The sequence below is a fragment of the Ischnura elegans genome, chromosome 4 (assembly GCF_921293095.1).
Source record: "Ischnura elegans chromosome 4, ioIscEleg1.1, whole genome shotgun sequence".
Classification (NCBI taxonomy): Eukaryota; Metazoa; Arthropoda; class Insecta; order Odonata; family Coenagrionidae; genus Ischnura; species Ischnura elegans.
The window spans coordinates 85783499-85808064 of NC_060249.1; the positions used below are offsets into that span (position 1 = coordinate 85783499).

At 36.1% G+C, this 24566-nt stretch overlaps 1 protein-coding gene across 2 annotated transcripts in view; it reads left to right on the forward strand.

Moving 5' to 3' along the window:
• Nucleotides 1–24566, forward strand: part of LOC124157746 — a 52542-nt gene that overhangs the window by 10135 nt on the left and 17841 nt on the right. The window contains exon 6 of one of the 2 annotated variants that reach the window (XM_046532744.1): nt 10471–10591. The exons of the other annotated variant lie outside the window; for it this stretch is intronic. Within the exon in view, the coding sequence (XP_046388700.1) occupies nt 10471–10591 (121 nt within the window). The remainder of the gene's footprint in view (nt 1–10470; nt 10592–24566) is intronic. 2 annotated transcript variants of the gene reach the window in all.

A 24566-nucleotide genomic window follows, 5' to 3' on the forward strand; every position in this document is an offset into this window, starting at 1 on the left:
TCTTCCTTCTCAGTTTTTTCGACTCTCGCCATTAGTAAAGTCTCTACTTCGGACATCTTTCGATTGCGTGTATTTTCACTCCCCTATAGAGATTTTATTTTTTTATAATATTACCGTATAGCCTTTTTCTATTGGAAATTTCAGGATTTTACATATATTTAGCCACTTACGTGGAATATGGGAGAAACCTTTATTTTTAATTTTATTCCTATTTTCAAACCCCAAGGACCGTTTATGTATCAGCCTTTGGTGAACTAGGCTTAGAATATCTCCTCGCAATAAAACTACCTCTGGCACAATTTACTCAAGTGTATGCATGGAACACTGCATTGGGTCTTCTCCGCGAAGGTTTTTTTTAACTTTGAAGCAGTTTACATATTTTACTTCGACCAAATAGAGCTATTATAATTAGAAAAGACCGAGCATAGGAATCTTACTCGTAGGGAATGGGAGATATTTTTAGTCTGATATACCTAATGTGTGACTGTATTAAGTATTGCAAGATGGCCATCCATTCCAGATTATTGGAAAATGTAGGAAAATAACTTCGATTTTTCTTGTCTTCACACCACTTTTTCCCGAGACCGATTTCAACTAATTTTCCGTTGCATGCATTTTGGCAGGGACCCTGGAGTAGATGATCCGATACCAAGAGACCCCTTGCATAAAATCGGACCCCTTTTGAAATTATTCACTCAAAGAATGAAATAAATTTACTATCCGAGTAAAGAACTCTGATTCATGAGTCCATGTTGCTTTGGCGCCACAAACACGGCATAACATTATATATGCTTTCATGGCCTAATGGCCTTGTGCAAGATGCTATAATTTACACAGGGGCGAAGGATCCTGATGTGGGAGGTAGGGGACATGCAAACAAAGTCGTGCGAAAATTAATTGATAGATTTCATCTCTGTGGACACAGTTTATACAGTCGCGAAGCCACGATTTTGAAATGAGGGGTTTTTGCCGGAGATTTTAGGGGCCTTCCGGAGGGTGCGGGGGCCATCTTACCCGTTTTTGGCGCCTCAACGGGGGTTGTAACCCATAACCCCCCCTTCCATGGCAACACTGCTGAGTTTATGCATGGAAAATTATAATAATCTCTTGAAATATCTATTGAGTTACTCAAAAAAGACACACCTATGAAACTCTAAGGACAAACAGAAAAAATAATACACCTCACGTTCTTAGAACGACTAAAAAGTGGCTCTGATGATATATGATGTGCAGAAGTTCCAGGGCTGTGTTTGAACCCTTTTTTCAAAGAATTCCACAATTATTAGTTTGTTTTTATAGAATTAACGCAAAAGAAAATGTCCAAAAGATAAAATAACTTTCATATGTTTGCATACAAATCTAAGTTACTGGTAAATTTAAAAATTTATAAATGTGAAGATTAAACTTCGAAAACTTTTATTTGCTCAAAATTTGATGCATGGAAAGTGGATGATAACTGAAAATATTTTTATCTTCTTTTATAATTCAATTCCGCCATTATTTCAGAAATTATTTTAAGCTTCTTAGTTGCTACGTATAGATTAGTTGCCCGTCGTCACCTAATGTTTGTGTAACGGGTTGCATAAATATCCGGAGCATTTTTTCACATGGGTGCGGATGGCATCACTGTGATGCCATTAACAAATTGTTTAATAAATAGTGAAATGAATATAAAAATCCTTTTTTTATTGAAATTGTTTACATATTTTCGAAAAACAAAGTGAATGCAGTGAAAAAAAATTCTCCGCCAATGTGAAACAACCCTTAGAAAATGTTACGCAATGAAAGGGTTAAACAACGTTGAAAAGTTACTATGTTGCAATTTTTCTATAGCGACATTGGTTTCATTGGCTGAATGGCTCTATCAAAATTTTCGATTGTGTTTCATTATCAAGATAACAAAGAAGTTTTTGTGACAATACTAGAGACATGTTTCCTCAAATTATTGCCTGATTATTAAAAATCTGTTATTTCTGCTGCTTTTAACTCTTGTCTAATAATTACCTAGTTTCCAATTTTCAAGATTACTGATTGTCCATCACATTTCCTCCTCTTGCTAATTTGTAAGCATTAAAATGTTTGAAATTATTCCAGAGTCCATTCACCCACCAGTACTAAAAAAATTTTGAGTGTTGTATCTTCCAAAAGATTTCATTCACACCCACAAACTATGGTTCATAGGGAAGCTATTTTCTACTCATTTTAATATGACTTGAGAAATTTTTCGTATTGTGGCATCCCACCCCCGACTCGCCCGGATACCACAATAGAACTGGGGGGAGACGTCGCACAAAAATAAAAAGAAATTACAAATCCGTGAAGATCCCTCCCGCATGGGACCTACGGGACAAAACTATGCCACTCACTTCTCGTAATTCACATAAATAAAAAAAAATATTCCCCTTCTGTGAAGATGATTGCGGGTGGGGGGTTCCCGATTCAAACTGATGGGTGACGTTCGGGCGCTGATGCACTCGTCCAACACGCATTTACGGAAGGAAAACGGACGGGGCGAAAGGAAGGAGGAAGGATATTTTCCTTGGGGTGACCCGTGGAGGAATCAGAACAAAACACTTACTCAAACACTTTCAATTAAACAAAATATAATTCACACAAATAATGTTGCGTATGACAAAAAAAAACAAAAGGAACCCTCTTATACGCTAATGAAATATGAATTGGTGAAAGCCACTTATGAAACATCAATGATAAATAAATAAAAAAAACAACAATATAACTTGGTTTCTAGATGAAAATCAATATAGAAAATGATGATAACAAAGTAAAGTTCGGTGGTGAACACGTAAATAAGATACAAATTCAATGATTTCTTGACTGGGGAGGTAAATGATAGTCCATCCCGACGAATGTAAATTTGGGGTGCGAACGTTAATTGTACTTGGTGATTAATTTCACTTCCACTAATGTAACGGGTGCGTTCCGTGACTGTTTGTCTTAACTTGGCTTGGCAGGAGACACGAGGGGGCTTTGGAGGGGGGGGGGAATAGCTGCAATCTTACTTTATCGTAGTCCGAGTCTGGACCAGGTTGGATCCAACACTCTCTCGTTCCATTTACTGCACTCCTTTCTCCCTTGTTGGAGGAAGCTGCATCCGGAACGGAGGTAATGCGTCCTCTTCAGCTGGTCCTTTGCTCCTTCGGACAGGGGGGGATTCTTCTTCCAGATCAATCTTTCTGAAATAATCTTTGGGCCCCTTGTCTCCTCCTGCCGTGCGTCGCACTGATTTTGGGCATAGGCTCCGCCCTACAGTCACTTAGGAATTCCTTCGGTTCTCTTACGCGCACCACCTTTTATTATACCTCAACTTGGGGTGGGGGTAATGCACAATGAAGAAAGGGAGGAGTAACACGCCACTCACTCAGGGAAAAACCCGAGCTCCCCTCCTCCTACACACACACACTCACACACAATCATACAAAAATCGGCGTAAACACATTCATCCCCTCTTACTCATCCACGCCTTCCTCCACGGGCCATGGTCTGGGGGTGGGGTTTTGGGAAAGGTCGTGGAAAGAGCGGGTAAAATGGTAGGGAAGAAAATGCGCCGAGTAGAAATGCACTGTAATGGGGCTTGAACCATTACAGTATACTTGGGAAGTTTTTGTGCTGGGTGAAGTTTCTATATTTTATTAGGCTATACTTGCGTTAAACAAAGCTTTCAAACACCAAATTTTTGTTATCATATATTCAATGCTTTTTATTGTTTTTTAATGCCCAAAAACTTGGAACGTATCCAAAAATATGAAATTTAAGGGTAAGCTTCCAGCTTGTGCCATACGGTACCACATGGTGTTAACAGGTTGATACTTCAGCCATGGGATGTGTGGAATGTGGTGTATGTAGCTGCAGCAACTCTTGGCAATATCACATAATGAAAATGAAGCATTAGGTTACTCATTCAAGGAAACTGAAATTACGCACTTTGGTGACAGTGATTTTGTTAGTCAGGAAATGGCTTAGCTTACAGTTTTCCTGTTGATTTCATCTGCAAGAATGAACAAGGTTTTGCTACACTAGCTTGTTTTCTCTAGGTATGAATACATTGGACCTCTATGGATATTTTTCCTTATTTTTAATATGACTGCATATTACTTAACAGTGATTTTTTTCTTCGTAATGCAGGAGAATGGCTGTACCAGTATGGAATGTGTATTTCACTTCCAAAAGCAATTGCATAAATGAATGCCAAGTCATTCTAATTTTATCAACTATTAAGGTTTATATTCTCAACTACCTTCGCAATTTATATTTTCAATTACATTACTAACAAGCATGCATTGTGTGTTCAGCATATATATCAGATTGAGATATGAAAATAAAAAGACAGTGGTAATTGACTGAAATGTGTGCTGTGGATTTTGCTATATTTGACCTGTTCATCAATTGATATTAAATCTTTCCTCTATAACAAATTTATTCTGATTAAGCACTTGGCAATGAATAGTTTAATTTTACCCAATACATGTTTTTTACTGCCCCAATTGTCTTGAAGGTTTGAAATTTATAGCAACCATAGTAAGATTGCAGCCATGTGTTTGTTTGGTATTGTCCTAAATGTGCCAAATGTGTTGTCCTAGTCTGCCCATATTCACGTTTTGATATGTCATTTCATGTACTTGGTGTGTATATATATATATATCTGCTTTGAAAGCAAGTATTTGCCTCTGGCATGAAGTAGTTTATATTTTAATGTTTCATACCATATTGCAGAGAGCCCTCAAGTTACATAAGTCTGCAGATTCTTGATACATATGTCACTTAAAAAATACTTTACAAATGTTAAAGGGGTAGTACTTGACAGAGTGCAATGAAAGTTATTTTTGTACATTAATCAGTTTACAATTTTCAATTTTCAAGTTATCTCAAAGTCGACATTCACATTTTGCATACTTTAATTCGTTTGAGTTTAATTTGTAATTAGAAAGTGCTCCAATGCCCTTGCGACTGGCTGAATAACGTAAGTAAGGCCCCTCCTCTCTCTTATTGAATCTGTGCCAATGATATTAAGCTTATTAGATATTCTTTGTCAGAATTGGTTATTTTCTGTTAATTTTTACATATATGTACGTTATATCCCTCATTCTCATCTTTAGTTGTAGAAGCTGACTTAAGTTGAATGTATATCTTGAGTCTGTGAAGTTTAATGTTAATATCATGGCAATTATGTTTGATTAGGAATTTATGCAAAATTATGGAATTCCATGTAACTTGGGGACTACCTGTATTCATATGATAAAATTTACACTTTGTCCTATGAACACAAATCATTGAAACATTGGCTAGTCTGCCAATGAAAGGTAGGTTAATGTGGATATTAATCCATTCCAATGCTCTGTTTTATGTGTTTTGTCCATTTTACCATGCATCAGTTTGCTACTCACCCAAGAAAATGTCATATTATCCTTCATTTTGATTCAAATGCTTCATGTTAGGCTTCGAAACTACCTTATCCCTGCTTACCTGTAATCTTTTCTGCTGTTGAAATTCCTCTGGCTCCCAATGGTCGCCTGTATCCAAATTTTCTTCAATATTCTCAGCCATTTCTCTTTGTTTTGCTTTTATTTATTTTTTGAGCCTAATCAACTTTGTCACTTGGATTGTAAAACAAATACAGTAAAACTCCTATGTGTATAATAAGCCTCGAAATAGCAAAATTTGTGAAAGCCTCCTTAAACCAAAGCAATAGCACCAGTCTTAGGCCCATGCATAATTAATCAAGAAAAACCTCACATAACGTTGTCTATTAGTAAGAAACCTCCCTGTAATAATTATCACTAATAGGCGTCAGCAGTATGACCTCTCTATAGTGAAAATTTTCATCTTTTCATGTTTTCAAATGCAATTTCACTGCTGAATTCAACATTTTCCTAAGAGCTTATCTCCCTTGTGACCAGTAGCCTAGTTTTCAAAATGTCATTGAGAATTGTCACAAGCTATGCAGCTTAACAGAAGCAGGAATGCTAACCAGGGGTGCAGATAGGAATTAAGTCTAGGGGGGTTTAGGTACAAATAATGCTGAAGGAACTGGGATCTATTTATTTATTTGGTCACCAAAAACGGCACAAAGGCTTTTACATTGGATGTTCCTTAAATAAATAATACCCAAAAGATAACAAAGATTAGCACAATAAATAAAAACTAACAAAACAAAATTTGTAAACATAAGAAGGGGCACTATTTATTAGACTATGGTGAATTATTCAGATGGCATTTTAAGGTGGCTTTGTAACTAGTGGCAGAGGAAAATAGGTCCAGGGAAGGGATTTTTGAAGCTATGGAACTGAACAAGGAGGGGATTTGGTAGAACAGAGAGCGTTGAGAGATGGAATCGCGGAATGTGAATCAGAGAGTTATTTCGTAATGGGCGAGGAGGAATATGAAAACGGAAAAGAGGGAGAATTTTGTTTGTCTGCAGAGAACCGCTAAAGATTCTATGCAGAAACATGAGATCGGATAAGACACGGCGGCTTGTTATGTTAGATATCCTGAGGGAGGAAAGGATAGCGTCACGAGCGTAATATCTGATTGTGGGGATTCGATGGCGGGCTACAGCAAGAAAGAAGTTTACAGGATGGTTGAGCAAGTTTAGAGTAGTGGGGCAGGTGGTAGACCAAACTGGTGAGCAGTATTCTAGTATGGGGAGAATACATCCGAAAAAAAACTTCTTAAAACAGTAGGGTCGTGAAGGTCTGTTAGTCGATATAGGGATACCTGCCAGAGTAAGCAGGAGGTGTGGAAGCCATCCCCCAGAAATTTTTAAAAATTAGTGGTTCAAAATGGTGAGTTTTATGGCTGTGTGAATAGTTAAATCTTTTGTTTGTGAGTCATCCATCCCCCTAATATTAATTGCAAAATTAGTCACATCACCTAAAATATTTTTACTAAAAGAAATTTATCTGAGCTCTGGGGAAGGTTTTTTCCCCCAAAATTGCTGCACCACTGATGCCAACATCATGTGCAATGCCTTCTGTTTAGCTTAGCATAGATCTTTTAGCTTATCATGGACATGAAATCGGGATGGTGGCTTACAATGTGTTATCAGGAATTTATTCAGTTGTTCTCAAAATTCTTAATTTATGTGCTTAGGGTGAATTATCCTAAGATGCTAGCATGATCAGTGAAAAATGCAACATAGTTGCTTTAACCCCTTCCCTGATTCGGACGAGATATCTCGTCCTAAGAAGACGCGCAAAAACTGACGCAGCCGAGTTAACTCGTCCTATGTCAAGTTGGCTTCTTCTTTCGTGATCTGGACGAGATATCTCGTCCCCTTATTAGAAGTACGTAGTTTTGCCGTGAGAGTGCATACGTGTCTTCACAATGCATGATATCCGGCAAACTTCTACGTTTTTTCGAGGTCCAAAAGAGGGGAAAATATCTATTATTTCTCGTAATGTTTATGTTTCTAAACCTATTGTGTATCGAGATGTGATAAATGAACAAAGAAACAATGCGTTTTATAAATAACTGCGATGACTTTTCGCAGAGTTTTTATCAATCGTTGGAACAGCCGAAGTGAGTCGGCAGACAAGTGCCGCCTTGCTATTCTGAAGGTCGCGCGTTCGAATCTTGCTATCGGAAAGGATGTTGTATTATCTTTATTCCGTGAATAAATTAATTTGAAACATTTTATAAACACTACTAAGCAAAACTATCATTACTTACTCTTCAGTGTAGTCGACGGGACCTCGTAAATAAATTACGTCCAAGCTGCTATTCCAAAGGTCGCGTGTTCGAAAGCCATTTCTGTCAACTACGTAACAGTAGTCGGGAACTTTCTGATAATGTTCTTTTCCAGCAATATGGCGTCAAAATCTTCGCACCGAAAATCAACTTGCTAAGCGATGTTTTATTGTCTTTTTTCTTTATAATGACAAACTATATCTTTGTTTTTTAGTTTTCCGTTTGTTATTTAGCTACAAATACAACTGATTATTATTTCGTTTCTGTAAGTTCGTCAATATTTGTGACTGCGCATAGATTTGACATAGAACCTTCGGCTATTCAGCTATTTCTCCCTTCCAGGGAAGACATATTTTCTATCTCCCAACCCCCTTGTTTATCCATCCCTTCTCTTCATCCATTGTTCTCTCCCCTCCCCCTTACCTTTTATGCACTGTCTACGCACTGTCGCGGCCTCCTTTTCATCCTCCTCCCCTCCGATCTCCCTTTCATGCAGCCACTGCACCCTCATCGGTTTTTCCCTACTGCCCTCCACTTTCCCTTTTTACAGCCGCACATGACAAAAAACACTCTTTCTCACCATTTTTCCCTTCCCAATGCCTCTGACCCTCATGTTTTGGTTTCTTTGCCTCTGTCCTTTTACCACTATCTGTTTTGGGTTACTTACACTCCCATTCCATAAAATTCTAGTGTCAGTTCTATGGAGTCTTTTGGAGTGTTCACAGCTAACATTTATTTCCTCTGCGAATTACTGTACAAAGAGCTAGATTCGGCATAAAAACTTTTGTTCCCTGGGAGTCCAGCACTGGATACGTCTGGTCAACAATCATTTATACCGGGAAAGGCACTACTCTTGACAAAGACTTTGAAAGTAAGCCAATGTACTCCCAAGTGGTATTGTCACTGATGAAACCACTATTTGAAAAAGGGTATTGCCTCACGACAGACAATTTTTATACCTCTCCACAACTAGCCGAGGAAGTAGTTTCTCATTCTTGTAATACTTATGGAACTGTGTGCAGAACAGGAAAGGGGATGCCAGAGGGGCTGAAGAAGAAAAAAATGAAGAAAGGAGATGTGTCAGCTTTCCGAAAAGGAAAAATTTTGGTTCTTCCCTGGAAGGACAAAAAGGAAGTAACGTTACTCTCTACAGTTCACAATAGGGAAATGAGAGAGGTGCAGAAAAGGGGGGCAGTGGTTATGAAACCAAAGGTAGTCATCAATTACAATGAGGCAATGCGGGGTGTTGACAGGGTAGATCAGCATTTGGCTGACTATCCAATCCCAAGAAAAAGAGGGAAAAAATATTGTAAAAAATTATTTTTTCATTTGATGGAAATATGCTTATGGAGTTCATATGTTTTATGTCGAAAAACAGGTGGTGATAAAACACATTTGCAATACAGGCTGGACCTAATAGATAAAATGATTGAACTGTACTTCCCAAGTGTTCCCTCCCCTAAGGCAGGTAGGCCACCTGCAAAAGCCCATCCCCTCCGAATTACCGAGAGGCATTTCCCAGACATAATCCCACCCACGGAAAATAAGTCAAACCCAACTCGGAAGTGTGCCGTGTGCTCCCGAAAGCGAGATGCGCGTGGAAAAATGGTGAGGAGGGAGAGTCGCAATTTTTGCCCTGACTGTAATGTGGGTGTTTCAAAGTATATCACACAAAAATACACTTTTAGTTTATATAATATTTTACCGTTTCAAATTTGGAGTTTATATTAATATTTTTCTAACTCCATCGTCTGTTTTTATAGTGAGTAATTTTTGTGACTATATTTATTGAGAAATATTTTACTTGATTTTTATGCAAGAATACATGAAATTTTTTAAAAAGTGATATAATAAGAGTAAATTTTAAAATAAACGACTTCGTAAAACACTTAAATGAATGTTTTTTATTTAATATCTACCTGTAAATAATTAAAAAACGTAATAAAATAATATGACATTTTTTGTGATATTTGTTGAGAAATATCCGTCAGTGAAGGGGTTAAGACACTCTACATTAAATGTATGCCCATTGCTTGGCCACATGCATGCATTCACAGTGTTAGAGGCTGTGAACCAGAGATATGTACGGAAATACTGGAATGAACGGATTTTTAAATATTTTATGAGAGTTAGGAAAAGGTATTCAATACTATCCCAAAAAGCTCAATAAATAAAATTTAAGTAAAATTCCTCATCTGTGGCTGAATCTGGAATTAGGAAAAATATTGCATAATTTTTTCGTCTGGGTTGCGGACACACTGAGGATTTTTGGGTGCTCCTATCAATGTCAACCTGTTTTTCCAGTGGTCAGCAGAAATGAAAACACACCAACCAAAGCACCAATCATTACCCTATCCAAAGAATTAACAAAAGTTAAGATGCCCCAGTTACTCTAGGCAGATGCCATCCATCAGAGGCATGCATGGAAAAACTGGAATTGCATAATTCTGAAAATTTTCATGGAGAAAAGTCCCATCATGTGGAGGTTTTACTGTACTTATGTTTTACTCTCCAGTTACCTTTCTGCTATCAGCTGACCCTTCAGAGGATTATTATTAATGCAGAGGTATCGACTGGTACCCTCTTTTGATCTGCATTTTGCCTCCATCATTGATATTCTTTTTCTTTCCTTTCGTTCTCACCTTGTGACTCCTCATGAAGAATTTCCTATCTTCCTAAAGGAACTAAAGAAATATGGACCTTGACTCTTTGCATTTTACATTGTTATTGTTAAGTGTTTAATTATTCTTATTTTTTCTTTTGTAGGAATGTCTGTTCTGTTGATGTTAAGTATCACCAAGCAATTTCAAAGACTGCAATTGAGCTATTATTTTCTGAAAATGGCAGCAGAGTGCATTGGGCAGAGGTGCTGATGAAGGAAGGCATTGTAAGCTACTTAGAATCATTGTTATTATTTTGCCGCCTCATATTTAAAACAAAAGTACATATTGGATTAGCTAAATATGCTTGTTCAATTATCCACTTTTGTGGTTTCTGTAGCGTAGACTAATTTTGGTAGGAAACTATCAGATGTAATGTAAAGAGCCTTTAATTTAGTATTATATTAGTTAGCCTTATAAATAAAATCATGCTGCACATAGTAGAAGATTCATAATTTACCATTGATTCGCTGATCAGCGATTTATAAAAAAAATTTTGATAGCTGAAATGAAATAGTTCATGCATTTAGCTTCTTAATTACATCAGACAAGAGGTTTTTACTTTCAGAGAATTAAGTGGCAAGTCTTATCAGAAAATAAATTCCCTCTCATTCACAATCTGTTGCCAATTGTGATGGCTTTTCTCCTTTTTCAGTAGGTTGGAAACATATTAATTTAAATTGAAGTTAGAAGTATCTGTGTATTTAATTTCTTCTTCAAAGGGAGGAGAACATCTTTTTCTTTCTGGAGAAATTTCTTTATGTATGTCTGAAAAGCTTCAAAAATCTAATTAAGAATGTAAGTGCATCATTCGTTTGTTGCTGGGGTATTGAGTTACCATCAATCTTTTAATTTTTCTCATTTTCCATGTATTAGCTGTATTGTCAGTTATGAGATTCAGAACTTATAAACGAAATTCTTCTCAGTTGATGTTGAAGCTTAATACTTCGGAGTATGGGAATATTTTACATGATATAAATTCTCTGTTAAATATATCATGGCGAATGTAATAATATCTGATAAACCAATTTGTCCGAAAATAATCAGGCAAGAACTTGATCACGGTGGATGTTAGACTCGCCATTCATTCCCTTGCTCAGATTATTTTTTGATCGCATTTTTGAGCTGCTGTCACATAATGGCTCATTAGTGGAGTTAGGTTATATTCTGTCTGAATGAAAAATAATTATCCTTATGTTTGAGATTATCTCTTCTTAAAGTAATTTGCTATATGCATAGTTATCCTTTAGAACTTGTTTACAAGCACAATAATGTATAGGATAATTAAGAAATTATATGAGTCGGTATGCCTTCAAAAAAATCAAAATTCGAAATTACTTGACTGTCATCAAAGTCATCATATAATAATAATAGCTGTATAGATCATACAGTTCATTTTTGCATTCGTAAACATTTTAAAGTCACTTTTGGGATATACATATGTATTAAAGTAAAATCGGTGGGAATATTTTTTCATCGTGGTTTTTATCAATCATCTCTCCTCTTGAGGATCTTAGAACCAATATGATAGATTTTGTCTTCTTCTGATCGACATTCCCTTTGGTCTGATTATTTAGTTGAGTTAAAAGTTGATGATATGTATTAGTGAAGTAATTGCATTTTGCCATTATCAAGAACTTGTGTGCATAACGTGGTTAAGAGTTAAGTTCTTATATTCAGAGCATACATAGTTCGAAAAGCACTGTATGATTAATTTTTTATACTTCTAATGATGTAGGCCGTAAAAAACTGTACCTATTATCATTTATTTATTTTCCAAATCTTATCTAGTGAAGTTGGAGCTCATAATTTTTAATGCAGTTTTGGAGTTAGGCTTTCTATTAGAATAGGGAAGTGCACTAGTGTTTCAAATGCACCAAACACATTTTTTAAATTAGAGTTCAGAATAACATAATGTCGTAAAACCACAGTTTAAATCCTAATAGTGAAACTTGATTCGAGATGACCGTCCGAAATATGGAAAAATTCGAAGGCCGCTAAAACGGGTGTCCATGTTGAATATTGGCCGTGACGTCACAAGGCAGTAGCAGAAGGCAGCTTCTACGCCGTTTAGTTCTACCACTGTTATTGCATAGAAAAATTACAGAATTTGAGGGTATCCGTTTTTTGCTGTCATAAAATATCTTCAGAATATATATGTGGCTGCTTCTCTTTTGAGTAAATGACTTCATCATTGCGTAATATATTAATATTCATTTACGTGTCAACTTCAAGTTTGGAAAGAGTAGTACGAATAGCACATTGAATATTTAATAAATGCATGATGGCATTTATTTTTCGCTGGGTATATTTTGGCACAATGCCGTTTATCATGCCAAAACTTTTTTTGTAAGAACCGAGTCAAACTAATAAACCTATTTCAGACGTTTGCTGCAAGACTTATTCGTTGCGTATGTATTCACGCCGGCCGGAACGTTCGCCCTTCGCTACTAGAATCATGGGATGTTAGCCTTATTTCCGAGCTAGCTGGTTGTTGCAATGGTTCGCTGTCCAGGATGGGTTCAAGAAAAGATAATCTTGGTTGGGAGAAGGAAAATTCCAACGATTTATAAATGGTATACGAAACTTTGATGTATTTATGGTTACTGAATTTTTGAATAAGGAGGACAGGTTCAACGCTCCATGGAAATGCGAGACGTTAAGGCTAACAAGGGGAGACCGCGTACCTTGCTGCATCTTTTTCAATTAGGGCGTTAGTTAGGCTGTAATTAATTAATTTTCATGCGTTACTTTTTACAAGTTATGTATATAAATCCAAAATATCCTCAATTTCCCATTGGGTCGGATGGTGTAGTGGTAGAGTGCACGAGTCATAGGAAAGATATTACCCGAAGGACCGTGGTTCAAGTCTACGATATGGCATAAGTTTTTGTTGCCTTCATTGTGATCATACGGCGTCTAGTTTATCATTAATTATAATTGCAGCAATCATTGACATGAGACAATTTTTTTATCGTCATTATGGCGTTTAGGTATTTTAGCAGTGTCATTACAAACGCCGAGATACGATGACTACAAGGGTTGGTGTGCGCTAAAATGTTAATTTTTTCTTTGCTTATACTGACCAACTTCCACATTAAAAATGAAAACCACTCTTGCAAGAGCACATACCATTAAAGGCTCGCGGCAAGCAACAATATGCGTACAGGCATAATTAATAAGAACACAAAGCGAATATAAAATGCCATATACAGTCGGATCCGGATTTAACGTCTTCGCATTTAACGTTTTTCCGCATTTAGCGTTTATTTTTTTGGGTCCCGATTCATTCCCTATTAGGACAATGTAAAAATTATCCGTATTTAGTGTTTCCGCATTTTGCGTTTTTCCGCATTTATGGTCGTAAAAATTTGTCCCGCTCAAGATTTTTTTGCTCGATTTAACGTTTTTTCATGACGGTTCATCCAAATCTTCGAATTTATGCTCATAAGCAAGAAAAGTCTCGTGAAAGTTTACCAAGAGTCAATAGAATCTACCGGGGAACGCTTCTTCAACTGCTTTCTTCCGCGAGCGCAGTGCTGCGACCTTCAACTCCCAAGCTGGGTGATTTAAATTGTCTTCTCGTAATGTTTCGCTCCCCTTCTGATCCAAACACCAGGCACTTTTTGTATCAGATCCGATCTAATGGAGCAAAGTCATCCCTTGATAACCTCTAACTACCTTATCCTTCACTTCTTGAACTTAACTTCGATGATACGTGACGACTGATGACACGAGTTATCCTCCGAGGGCCGCTACAATAATGTTTTCTCGTAATGTTTTCTCGTAATGTTTTCTCGTAATGTTTTCAATTGATGGCTTATGCCCCTTTCAACTCTACTCCCTACGGGCAGTCCATTATTAGCCCAATATTTTTCCAGTCGGCTACTTTCTCTTTTCAAAAGAGGAGGCCCAATATCAATTGCGCAGTTCACTAGAAGATTCTTTCTGTAATCCATCCCAAGGTCAGTTTCCACGGAGGAACAGCGAAAGAACAGAAGAAGTGTTTCCCCTGTCATCACCGTGAGTGAGAGTATTCTTTCCCTGCGGAACAACATTATTTTACATCGTAATTTAGATATCCCGGAGCCAATTTACCGACATGCGGCTGGTTGATATCGATGTCGATTCAAAAATATCTATCTGGTGCTAATTAATGTCAAAAAGAGAATGACAATCGGAGTTTTGACGAACTATCACGGTCCATGACTCAAAATAAATCGCTCATGCTGGAAAAAAAATCACCGCATACTCACGGTAGAATAGATGAGCGCGGAAAAATACGAAAATCCGGCAGGTATCCCTTAGTGGTTGACTTCGACATCATAACCCTGACGAAATTGCCGAACTCCAGAGGCACTGACAATTTTTCGGATGAAATCCAGTTCTGTTGAAGATTAAACCTTTTCACTTAACTTAAAGTTAAGCTAATCGTTATTCAAGGTCCAACCAAATTTCATTAAAAGCTGCCGAGAAACAAGGTGAATCGGAGTCAACGTGATCAGCGCGCCGCGTAAACAACTTCTCCCGGTTCCATTCGACCTGCATGAGGCCGCGGATATATGACGACGAATCTGGTGTTATCATCGAGTTGAATCACCATCGACTTGTACACATACTAGAAATAAGATTCTCCTTTTTTGGATGACCTCGAAATCCAAAATGTGCGCACGGGAGGCTTTTTAAAGGCTCATAAATCCCTCGTTTCGCCGAGGCAGCAGAAAACGTTAAGTTGGTATAATTCCAGAAAACCTCCCTTTTACTAGATATTCGGTAGTTTAGATTTCGGGATTAGCAATCTTCTGCTGTCCCTTTATTTCACTCATCTTTATAGATGCAATGACGATTTTTCGAGTACCTACTTACACCTTTTCTAATTAAATTAGAAATGCTATAGTAACCTACATGTCGCTTTTACAGAAAAAAATTAAAATTTCATCGAGACCACTGAAATATACATAAAAATGGAGTCACTAATTTCCATAATAAATTCCGTGTGGGAATGCTTTTCAGTTGATGGATATTAAAATTTTCTTAAAATATTTCTTTAACACATTCAGTGCGGATGACATATATATATATATGTCATGAGGGCTTTTCCACTCAGGCGGATGACATAAATGTATGTCTTCGGGAGTATGCTTTTCCGCTGGTCACTAGGGTGGTCCGAGCGTGCCTAGCGTTCCTTTTTCACCCTCCCGCAGTTCGGGATTGACCTTACACCATTGCAGAAGTGTCCGTTTCTAGTTCTACGTGTTCCTTCATTTTTAGTGTTTTTTGTTTACTTTAGTGCTATTTTTGGAACAATAGGGTAGTTTCCTTCATAAAGAAAACAAAAGGCAATAATTGCGATTCGTTACCCACCATTAGTGTATTCATAATATACAAATTATTTCGTTTTATAAATGCCGGTGTAGACGAATGGCAATGGTCCATTTTTATCCTCATTTGAAAAGGGCCAGATTGGCGCCCATGCGATGCTACTCCACGTGACGTCACAGGGACCTAGTTTCTATAGGAGAAGATAGGAGTTATACGTCGTCTGAGGTTACCAAAGCATGCATGAGGCGCAGAGTTCAGGGAAACATGTCTTAATAATCACTTATTAAAACTGGCTAAGGTCGGAAAGTTTTCCTCGTTTGATAAGGTATTAATAATCCTTATTTAAGCCAAGCGCTACCAGGCGGCAGGGCACTAGGCTGGCAGCCTGCGACGCTGGCAGCCTGCGACGTATCAGCGCTAAGCCTCGCCTCAAGGTCACCTTACCGGGCGGAGGGGGAACCAGAAATACGACGTACGGAGAGATTTCCCATCATTCCTACTAACGCGTCGCGTTTTCGCGCGCTTGAAAATTTTCACTTTTCATTTAATCGCGAAAAATAGATGTCGTCATGTAAAAATCTAAAAGCGTGAAATACGTACTCCAGGAGTAATAATCTTTCGATTAAGGCAATAAAAAAATAATAGGAAACCACCCTATTTGGCAGGTTGAGATTGTTCTTTTCATTTCCTTCGTCTCTTTTTCACCATTCGTATCGTAAATATCATAATCATGTCTTACATATGGATTATTTTTTTAAATTTGTTTTTTTACCTTCATTTTTAATTTATTCATATTTTATGTGCTATCACAAAAATTATGATTAGACTAACTTTTTTATTAAAGATATTTATCCCCGTTTCATACTCACTACATTATAAAAAAATGATCTTAGTACGGTGCTTCAGTCAATGATGTTATATTTGAATTTCTTTTGCAAGGAAAATTTTTTATAAATGCAAATTACGTTTATCCTGGGTGATTTTTTTGGGTCTTTTTCCTACTTTTAGGGCATATTTTCCCATTCGTTTCCCTAGGTCAATCACCAATCCTCTATTCATTTCGATTTTATTTCATTTTCTGAGTTATTCATACGTGTTGGGTTAGTTGCAGATTTTCTTCCTTTTCATAAAAAAATAACATATTAATGGCGTATGCAACACTGCATTACATTATCTACAGTATTGGTCTGTATTTTTTTACTCGTTTATTTGTTTCCTTAGCTTTGTAAACGAAATTGCGGAAAAATAGACTCAGAGGTATTTTAAGCATTACGGCATTTAACCATTGTTTATTCCCTTGAAATAGTATTTTTATCTTATTTTTTAATTTATTCATATCTTATGTGCAACCACAAAAATTATTATCAGACTTACCTTTTGTTAATAACGTGTATTCCCGTCTCAAAACTTACTATTTTATTCCAAAATGTTTCCATGCGGTCCATAAGGTCGTATTCTATACTTAATTAATAATTTTAAAATAATTGTTGCAAATTACGTTTTTTACATAATTTGAGTTTTTTCCTAATTTTTCGGCATATTTTCTCAGTCATTGCTCCGCATCAATTACTTGTCCTCGGATCATTATGGTGTTTTCATTTTGTAGGTCATTAATACATTCTAGTGTTAGGTACCTACATGTACAGTCTTAATTTTCATAAAAACTAAGGTACTAATCAATACACTCCATTACACAAATTGTAATATTTTGCTGGATAATTTTTAAGGCTCAAGGTTGGAGTCCCTCCCTACCAGCGGCACTCCCAGAGATTATTTCAACTTGCAAATGATATTTTCTTTGAAATAATCCTCTCATAGACGGAGAAAAATGCAGAAAGCATTTTCCTCCGAAATCCTTCACCAAGGGCCTTCACTAAGGGCATAATGGATTGGAAGCTGTTGGACAGGGAGAACTGGAAACTTGGCTGGGCCTTCTTCTCCACATGGGCGCAATTAGGGTTAATACGATTTCTAACGATTGGAGGTCAGAATTAGTGTGAGTACCGATATTCGGGAGAAAAAGTGCCGTAATAGGTTTTTAGGAATGATGCAGGCTCTTCATTTCTCCGCTGACCGTGAAGGCATCCGTAGGACAGTGACTGCAATTTGCCCAGAATGTGAAGGTCAACCAGGGCTCTATCTAAGGCCTTGCTTTCAAATATATCATAAACATTTGTGAGAATTTTTATTGAAATGTTTCAATTTTGCAATAACTGTGAGGTAACATAGATTTAAAAAAATGTTTATCCCATAAATTTATATTTTTCTTGCCGTTCATTGTGTGTTCTACTTCTGTGACTTGAAAAAATTAAATCTACGGCCGTTGAAACAAAAAAATACACGTAAAGACTAATTCCAGGATATTTCCGTCATTAACCTAAGGAATCAATGGTAGAAGAAGTATTATAAACGGAAATATGAAAAGTTCACTCCTTCATACAAGGAAAATTGCATGTGTGTAGTGCGGGTTGCGTGAATTGTCAATTACTGGTGACGGGTGGCATACATGTATGTCATTAGGGTTTTTTACAAATTGCTTGAAATAGAAACAAAAAAAAATGAAAATTCTGTTGTATTACTTCCAAGACCACCGTTATGAAGGAAAATCACCCATCCGTCACTGGAGGTTTCGGTGAAAATATCATCCGCATTGAATGTGTTAAAACAATTGTCATCCTCTCATTACTTATTTTTACTACCCATTTTTTTAGCTGATTCCTGAAAAGTATTATCCAACCTTCATTGGGCTGAAAACACTTAATCAATGAATTTTTTGCTGCATGCAGCACCTTTTAGTTACGTAAAATAATATTTTTTATTCATAAAAAGCCATTTCAATCATTACAGACCCTAAAACCTGAAAAAAATGGCAGGTCCTCATTTAGTGTTTTTCCGCATTTAGTGTTTTAAAGTTTGTCCCCCCTGAAAAACCTTAAATCAGGATTCTACTGTATCTCGAACACTTGTAATTCACATTACTCCAAAGGGAGTTTACTTACTCAGTACATACCTCAGTACCTTGTACTCAGTACCTACCAGTTTACCTCAGTAGCAGTGCTAAAAGAACCATTCTGAAATATAATTTCAACTAACAAATAGGATGAAACAAAAGTTGATAACCCTGGACCGGGCGCGCTGGCGTATAAAATACGTCAATCTTTGAAAACCAAGGATTTCGACATTGTATGTACATTCTGGGCTATAATGGTCTCGTGTATTCTTACAATGTACTTTGACTGCCTATAATGCGAGTTTTCAAAGTTCGAGGTATTGTAGCTAATTTTTTAGATCAGCAAGATGAACCCGTCACCAGTGGAGTACAAATTACGCCGCGCGACCTGCCGTGTACCTTTATATCTGTATCACCTATAAATGTACTGATTTCAACAAATAAAGATTAACTTTAACAAAAATCGTATGTTATCATATATGCACACATCATGGGCAAAGTACGCATTTTGCTCGGTCGTGTAAAAAAACAGTCGCGCCATAATTCTTTAACCAAACTACTTTCAGTTAATAAATTACGTAGGTCTACGGGGAAGATGCTATATTTTGACTCAACACACTTTCTGATGTGACTGAGGTACCTATTAATTAAATTATTATAATATAAATATCAATTTGATCTTACAATACCTTAAAATGATCTTCAAAACAGAATATCATCGATAGGTAAGAGTCAGGAGCAGCCTTGAACCATTTATTCCGTATAGCTTGTGCTTAAGGCACGGGAATGAATATCTTCTCCAGGCTTTTGTTTCGACGTCGAGATGAAATTTGGAACAAAAAATCATTTATAATTCTATTTTGAATTCATGTTTTCGGTACTAGACGACATTTTTAGGAAGCAAACTCCACCGATTCCCGGAAACTCTCGCCGCGCTAAAGAAGGCGACGGAATACAGCGATACTCCACTGGTGACTACTGCCTTGTGACGTCACATCTCAATCAAGATGGAGGCACTGTGTTTCAGCGCAACATGAAATTTTCCGACTTTCAAAACGTTTTAAAGTGCATACCCCAGATGCAGAAAATAAAAGTGACTATACTAATGTTTCTTTTTTAGGCTAAACTTTCAAATTCAGCAATAAAAAAAAATTAGTGCACTTCCCCATTGTGAGGCTTTTCGCATGCATATTATTTGTGGTTGAAGGGGTCAGGTGATACTGTGAATAATGGGGTGGGAAATAATACCTTGTGTTTAGGGAATCAAATTTGCCCTGTGAAGAAAAATTTTGGACTATTATCAGTGTCTCAGGTACAATATTTTTTCAACATTTGACAGTATTAACTGTTGCTGCCAGACCTATCAATTTAAAATTTTGTGAAAATTCTGGTGCACCCTGGGAAAAAAATGCCAATTAGTTTGAAATACATTATTTTACTTCGGAAAGGTTTTTTTTACTCTCGGTCCTTTTCTTTAATCTTTGTTCTTATGTAAAATTGCTTCCTAGCAAATAATCCAGCATTGATTATTTCCTGTCTGATTAATTCCTGGCTAGGCATAAGTCTCTTCTAAGGGAATAAAGCAGCTACCAGACATTAGTGTGGAAAATAATCACTTAGTAACTGCAGTTTCGATTAGTGTTCGCTCTTTTAAGAATGAATTTGGGGAATTATTTTGGGAGTGAGTGATGTTGAAATGATTTGGCACCCTTAGTTGTTTGTTCCCGAATTCTGCCTAAATTTTATATAATATTGAATTGGAGTTCTAATAGAAGTAGTATAAATCAATCCAGTTGAATAAATTTGCATATGAGACCTTAATTTGGGGAATTATTTTGGGAGTGAGTGATGTTGAAATGATTTGGCACCCTTAGTTGTTTGTTCCCGAATTCTGCCTAAATTTTATATAATATTGAATTGGAGTTCTAATAGAAGTAGTATAAATCAATCCAGTTGAATAAATTTACATATGAGACCTTAATATCTGACTTTTCTGACTTTGCAAATTTTATCCTGAAAAAAAATCATTAACTGGTCTGCCCTAACATGGATACCAGTTCAAAGTTGAGTAAAAGTAGGTAAATTGATATGGACATTAAATGACTTTTTACAGAAAATAATTTTGATATTCTTGTTTAGGCACGCTCACTTGGAAAAATCTCTAGAAGAAGCATTTATGTATTCATTAGTTCTTGGCAGGGCACTGTTGAAAACGTGTAGTTAAAATAGCTTACTCTTTCTCTAGACAAGGTTCGTCATGCAAATGGATTCATCCAGTTGGTGAATATGTCTCGTAAGTTAATGACGAGAAAATAAAGTTTCCATTGAGCTGAATGTAGAAGTGTATGTTTCTTGTGGACTTAGTTCCCTATGTGTCAATTTTCTAGGTATTGTCATTGGGAAGATATGGGTCACGTGAGGGAGTTTTAACTGTCCACTCTAACTTTATATTTCTTTGATTTGTACCTTTGAAATTCCTTACCCCTTCCAGGGTTGGTTTTAGTTGTTATGAGTTCCTAATTAGAAGTACTGGAGTTGGTAAAATTTTTCTCAGTGAATGATTTTATGTCCAATAAATGGAAAGCCTCTTGCATGAATCTTAAAGTCACTTATTCAAGGAAAAAAGTTATTTATTTAACCTTTGCTGGATTTATGAAACTATGAAATTCCCATTGTGTTTATTTTTGGCTGTTCTGGACTATACAATTAATTGAACAATACTGGTGATTCTATTATTTCCATGGGCACTCATTGCAGTCTTCATATCTTCTTAAACACTCTCTGAATTTAAAAGTCGACTAATGAGTTCTTTGGCATAAGTTGTCAGCCTTTTTTAAAGTTTGATTTTGATTTGGCTGACATCCTTCTACATGGAGCATGCAGAGGTACATTTTTTTAACCTTTGAACAGTTGTGTTGTATATGTGTGTCAGCGTCCTATTATGAGGATTACATTTTTGCCTCCCAAAGTGCCTTTTTACTAATTGACTTCTCTAAGTAAGTTACAACTTTATAGGAGTACTTTTTCTGGACCTTCGAAGGAAGCAGGACAAATTAAATTTTATTCGATATGCTGATGGTATAATTTTCTGGAGTTGGTTTATTTTTCTTTATGTTTCCTTAATCTGTAGCACCCTCCACAGTAATGCTTATGTGCATGAATGCACAACTCTTAGAGTTGTCTGCAGTTCTTTGTGTGTGCACTTACAAAAGCTTAAAAAAGAAGTGGTTGCAGTGCAGGGCATGAACATGTAGGTAATGTGTTTTTTTAAAGGAATTTTGGTTAGTTAGCTGATTCCTTATGGATTCCTCTTTGCTTTTTAAGTAGTTGATGGAATGGTGTTATTTCTTTTCGGCTATCTGAAGGTGGTGGGCATGAGTATCTGCTCTGCGTGTATTTATGTGCTTAAGAATGTTAATGTGCTGACTAACATGGACCGTTGGCTGTGTTTATGTTGAAAAAATGTTTTTGAAATTCTTGAAAATATTGTTAGCTCTGAGATGTGTAGTGACATTTATGTGAATGGGAGCTACCTGTTTTTTTTATGATGTAGTTAAGGTAAAAAGGAAAAATATTATTCCATTTTCTCCTTGTGTAAGATAGTGATTTATAAAGTGAAGTGGCAGCTTTATTTCCTCAAGTATTAGTTACTGCTAAGTATTTATTAAAATTTATCATTTTATAATTTATTAAAATTAAAGTATACGCAATCTTGATATGTGTTATTTTCATGAGAATTTATGACCTCTATTTATTAGGTGTTAGTATTTAAGCTTAATGGTTGAATAGTTGGCGTTCACTTTCATTATAATTATTTGGAAATAGGTATGATTTCAGGTAAGGAAAGTAATGTGAATATTACTTCTATGTATTACTTGCATTGCATTACACTATTGAATTGTTCTTATTCTTGCTGAGAGTGGTGGCTGGGCAACTGAAAATAGAATTTTTTGTTCTTTTTTTCATATGCCCTATACCCAATTGTGTGTTTTATTTTTGTGCTGCTGTGTCTCATCAGGTCAGAGTTAAAAAAAAATTAATATATGTAAATGTATAAAAAAATTTCATGCTCTGTGATGATATTCATATATTACTTGGCATTATGCATCAGGTGAGTGTGTATGATTTTTGTTTGCACTTTGAAAACTATTTTTAATTCCATGTGTGATTAGTCTTCTGTAAGTAGTTATGATTACCTATACTTAAGTGCTATTAAGGTTTATCTTAGACTTTTTGTTGAGTAATTTGGAATCTTATGATGCTCTAAAATTTTCTCAGTAGATGAGAAAAAACATTTTTTTCTATGGACAGTATTGATACTGCCCATTGTTCAGATTGTTTAGCACCACTCTGTATTATTATTTAAACAACAGTGACGGAACATTTGCTATGAAATCATAACAATTAATGTTATTTAAATTTGTATTTTTTTAAATATTTATCCTCCCTGTAATAACTGATCATATGAAGTTTTATTTCTGTCCCTGGATATGTAAACCATTCAATTTTATTGATAGATATGAATAATATATTACTACTCTTTATTTACAACTCTTCTAGTTATTATTTTGTTGACTAATGATGTGGTCTTTGACTTTTGTCCTCTTTTGAGTTCTATCTGATCTTCCTATCAGCGTGTAGAAAATCATTACTGTCTTTTGTAGAATGTATTTACCTTCCTCCTAATATGTCTATTTATTTCGGGTACTAATTTTTATTTATATTTTTCATCTCCCTTACTAGTATTATTATACCCTTATAAATTAATCCAAAAGTTGTGGGTTTTGAAAGCTGGTTTTAATAAAATGCTTACATAGTAGGTGTGATCTCATACCCAAGCCTACACTTTTTTGATAACCATGAAAATAAACTATGACAGCTTATTTTGCTGTAAATGAACTTTCTTTCGATATTAGTTGCTTACAAATATTACATGGCTGTAGACTAATTTTCTGCAGCATTTATTGGAAAATATTTTTTCGCATTCAGGATCCACAATTTGGCCCAAGTGGATTTTAGTTGTCGATTTTTATCCCACCTAATGCCCATTATCCCCATGTAATGTGAAATATGTATATGTATATTATATTAACTCACCTCGTATCAGTTTGAAAAAATTGTAGCAAATTGAGCTGCTCCCTGTTAATTATGGCTGAGGATGGAATTCATCTCCATTCACATATCCAGTCAATGTTTTGGTTCCTCCTCTAAAGAGACAAATGTTAACGTTTGTTTCAGATTCTGTAATCTCAGGTAGTGATTAATGATGGCTATCCAAGTAGGACAGTGTCATCTCTCACACTCATACCTACCCATTGAGAGGAATCTGTAATGTCAATGACCCTTGTTTTTGGGTGTAACTAACTGCTAAATTGTCAACAACTCCCTCCTGAGGTTACAGTGGTGTACTTAGTCTCAGGTGACATCAGTTTCATTGATGTCTCCATGAGTTTCCTCAGGTTTACCGGAAGATGTTGACATGATTGTAATCAAAACTGCTTTCACCTAATCACTGCAGGTGGCCACTCACCTGTAAACAATATATGATACGTTGGAGAAGGCAACCTAATGGTTTCTTTGCCTTATCCTATAGATTTCCTCCTTAAAGATGCCAAATATAGATAATTAATGATAATAAGTTTTTACGAGTCTTGAATTTACTCTTAGAGATATTTTCACATTTTACATTGTTAGATTATATGATACGTGAGTATTCAACTGATATTTTTGTCTTTACTTTGTAAGAATATGAATGCAAAAATTTCATGGAGGAAAAAAGTCATTTGCCTTGACCGGGATCCTGGTCAAGGGGAATGATTTTTTTTCTCTGTGGAATTTCTGCATGTTTGTGCATTGCGGGTGACTCCGTAAAGGTTATCGTAGTGGCCAGTCATATTTTTTCTTAAATTAAGAACATGAATATTTCTATC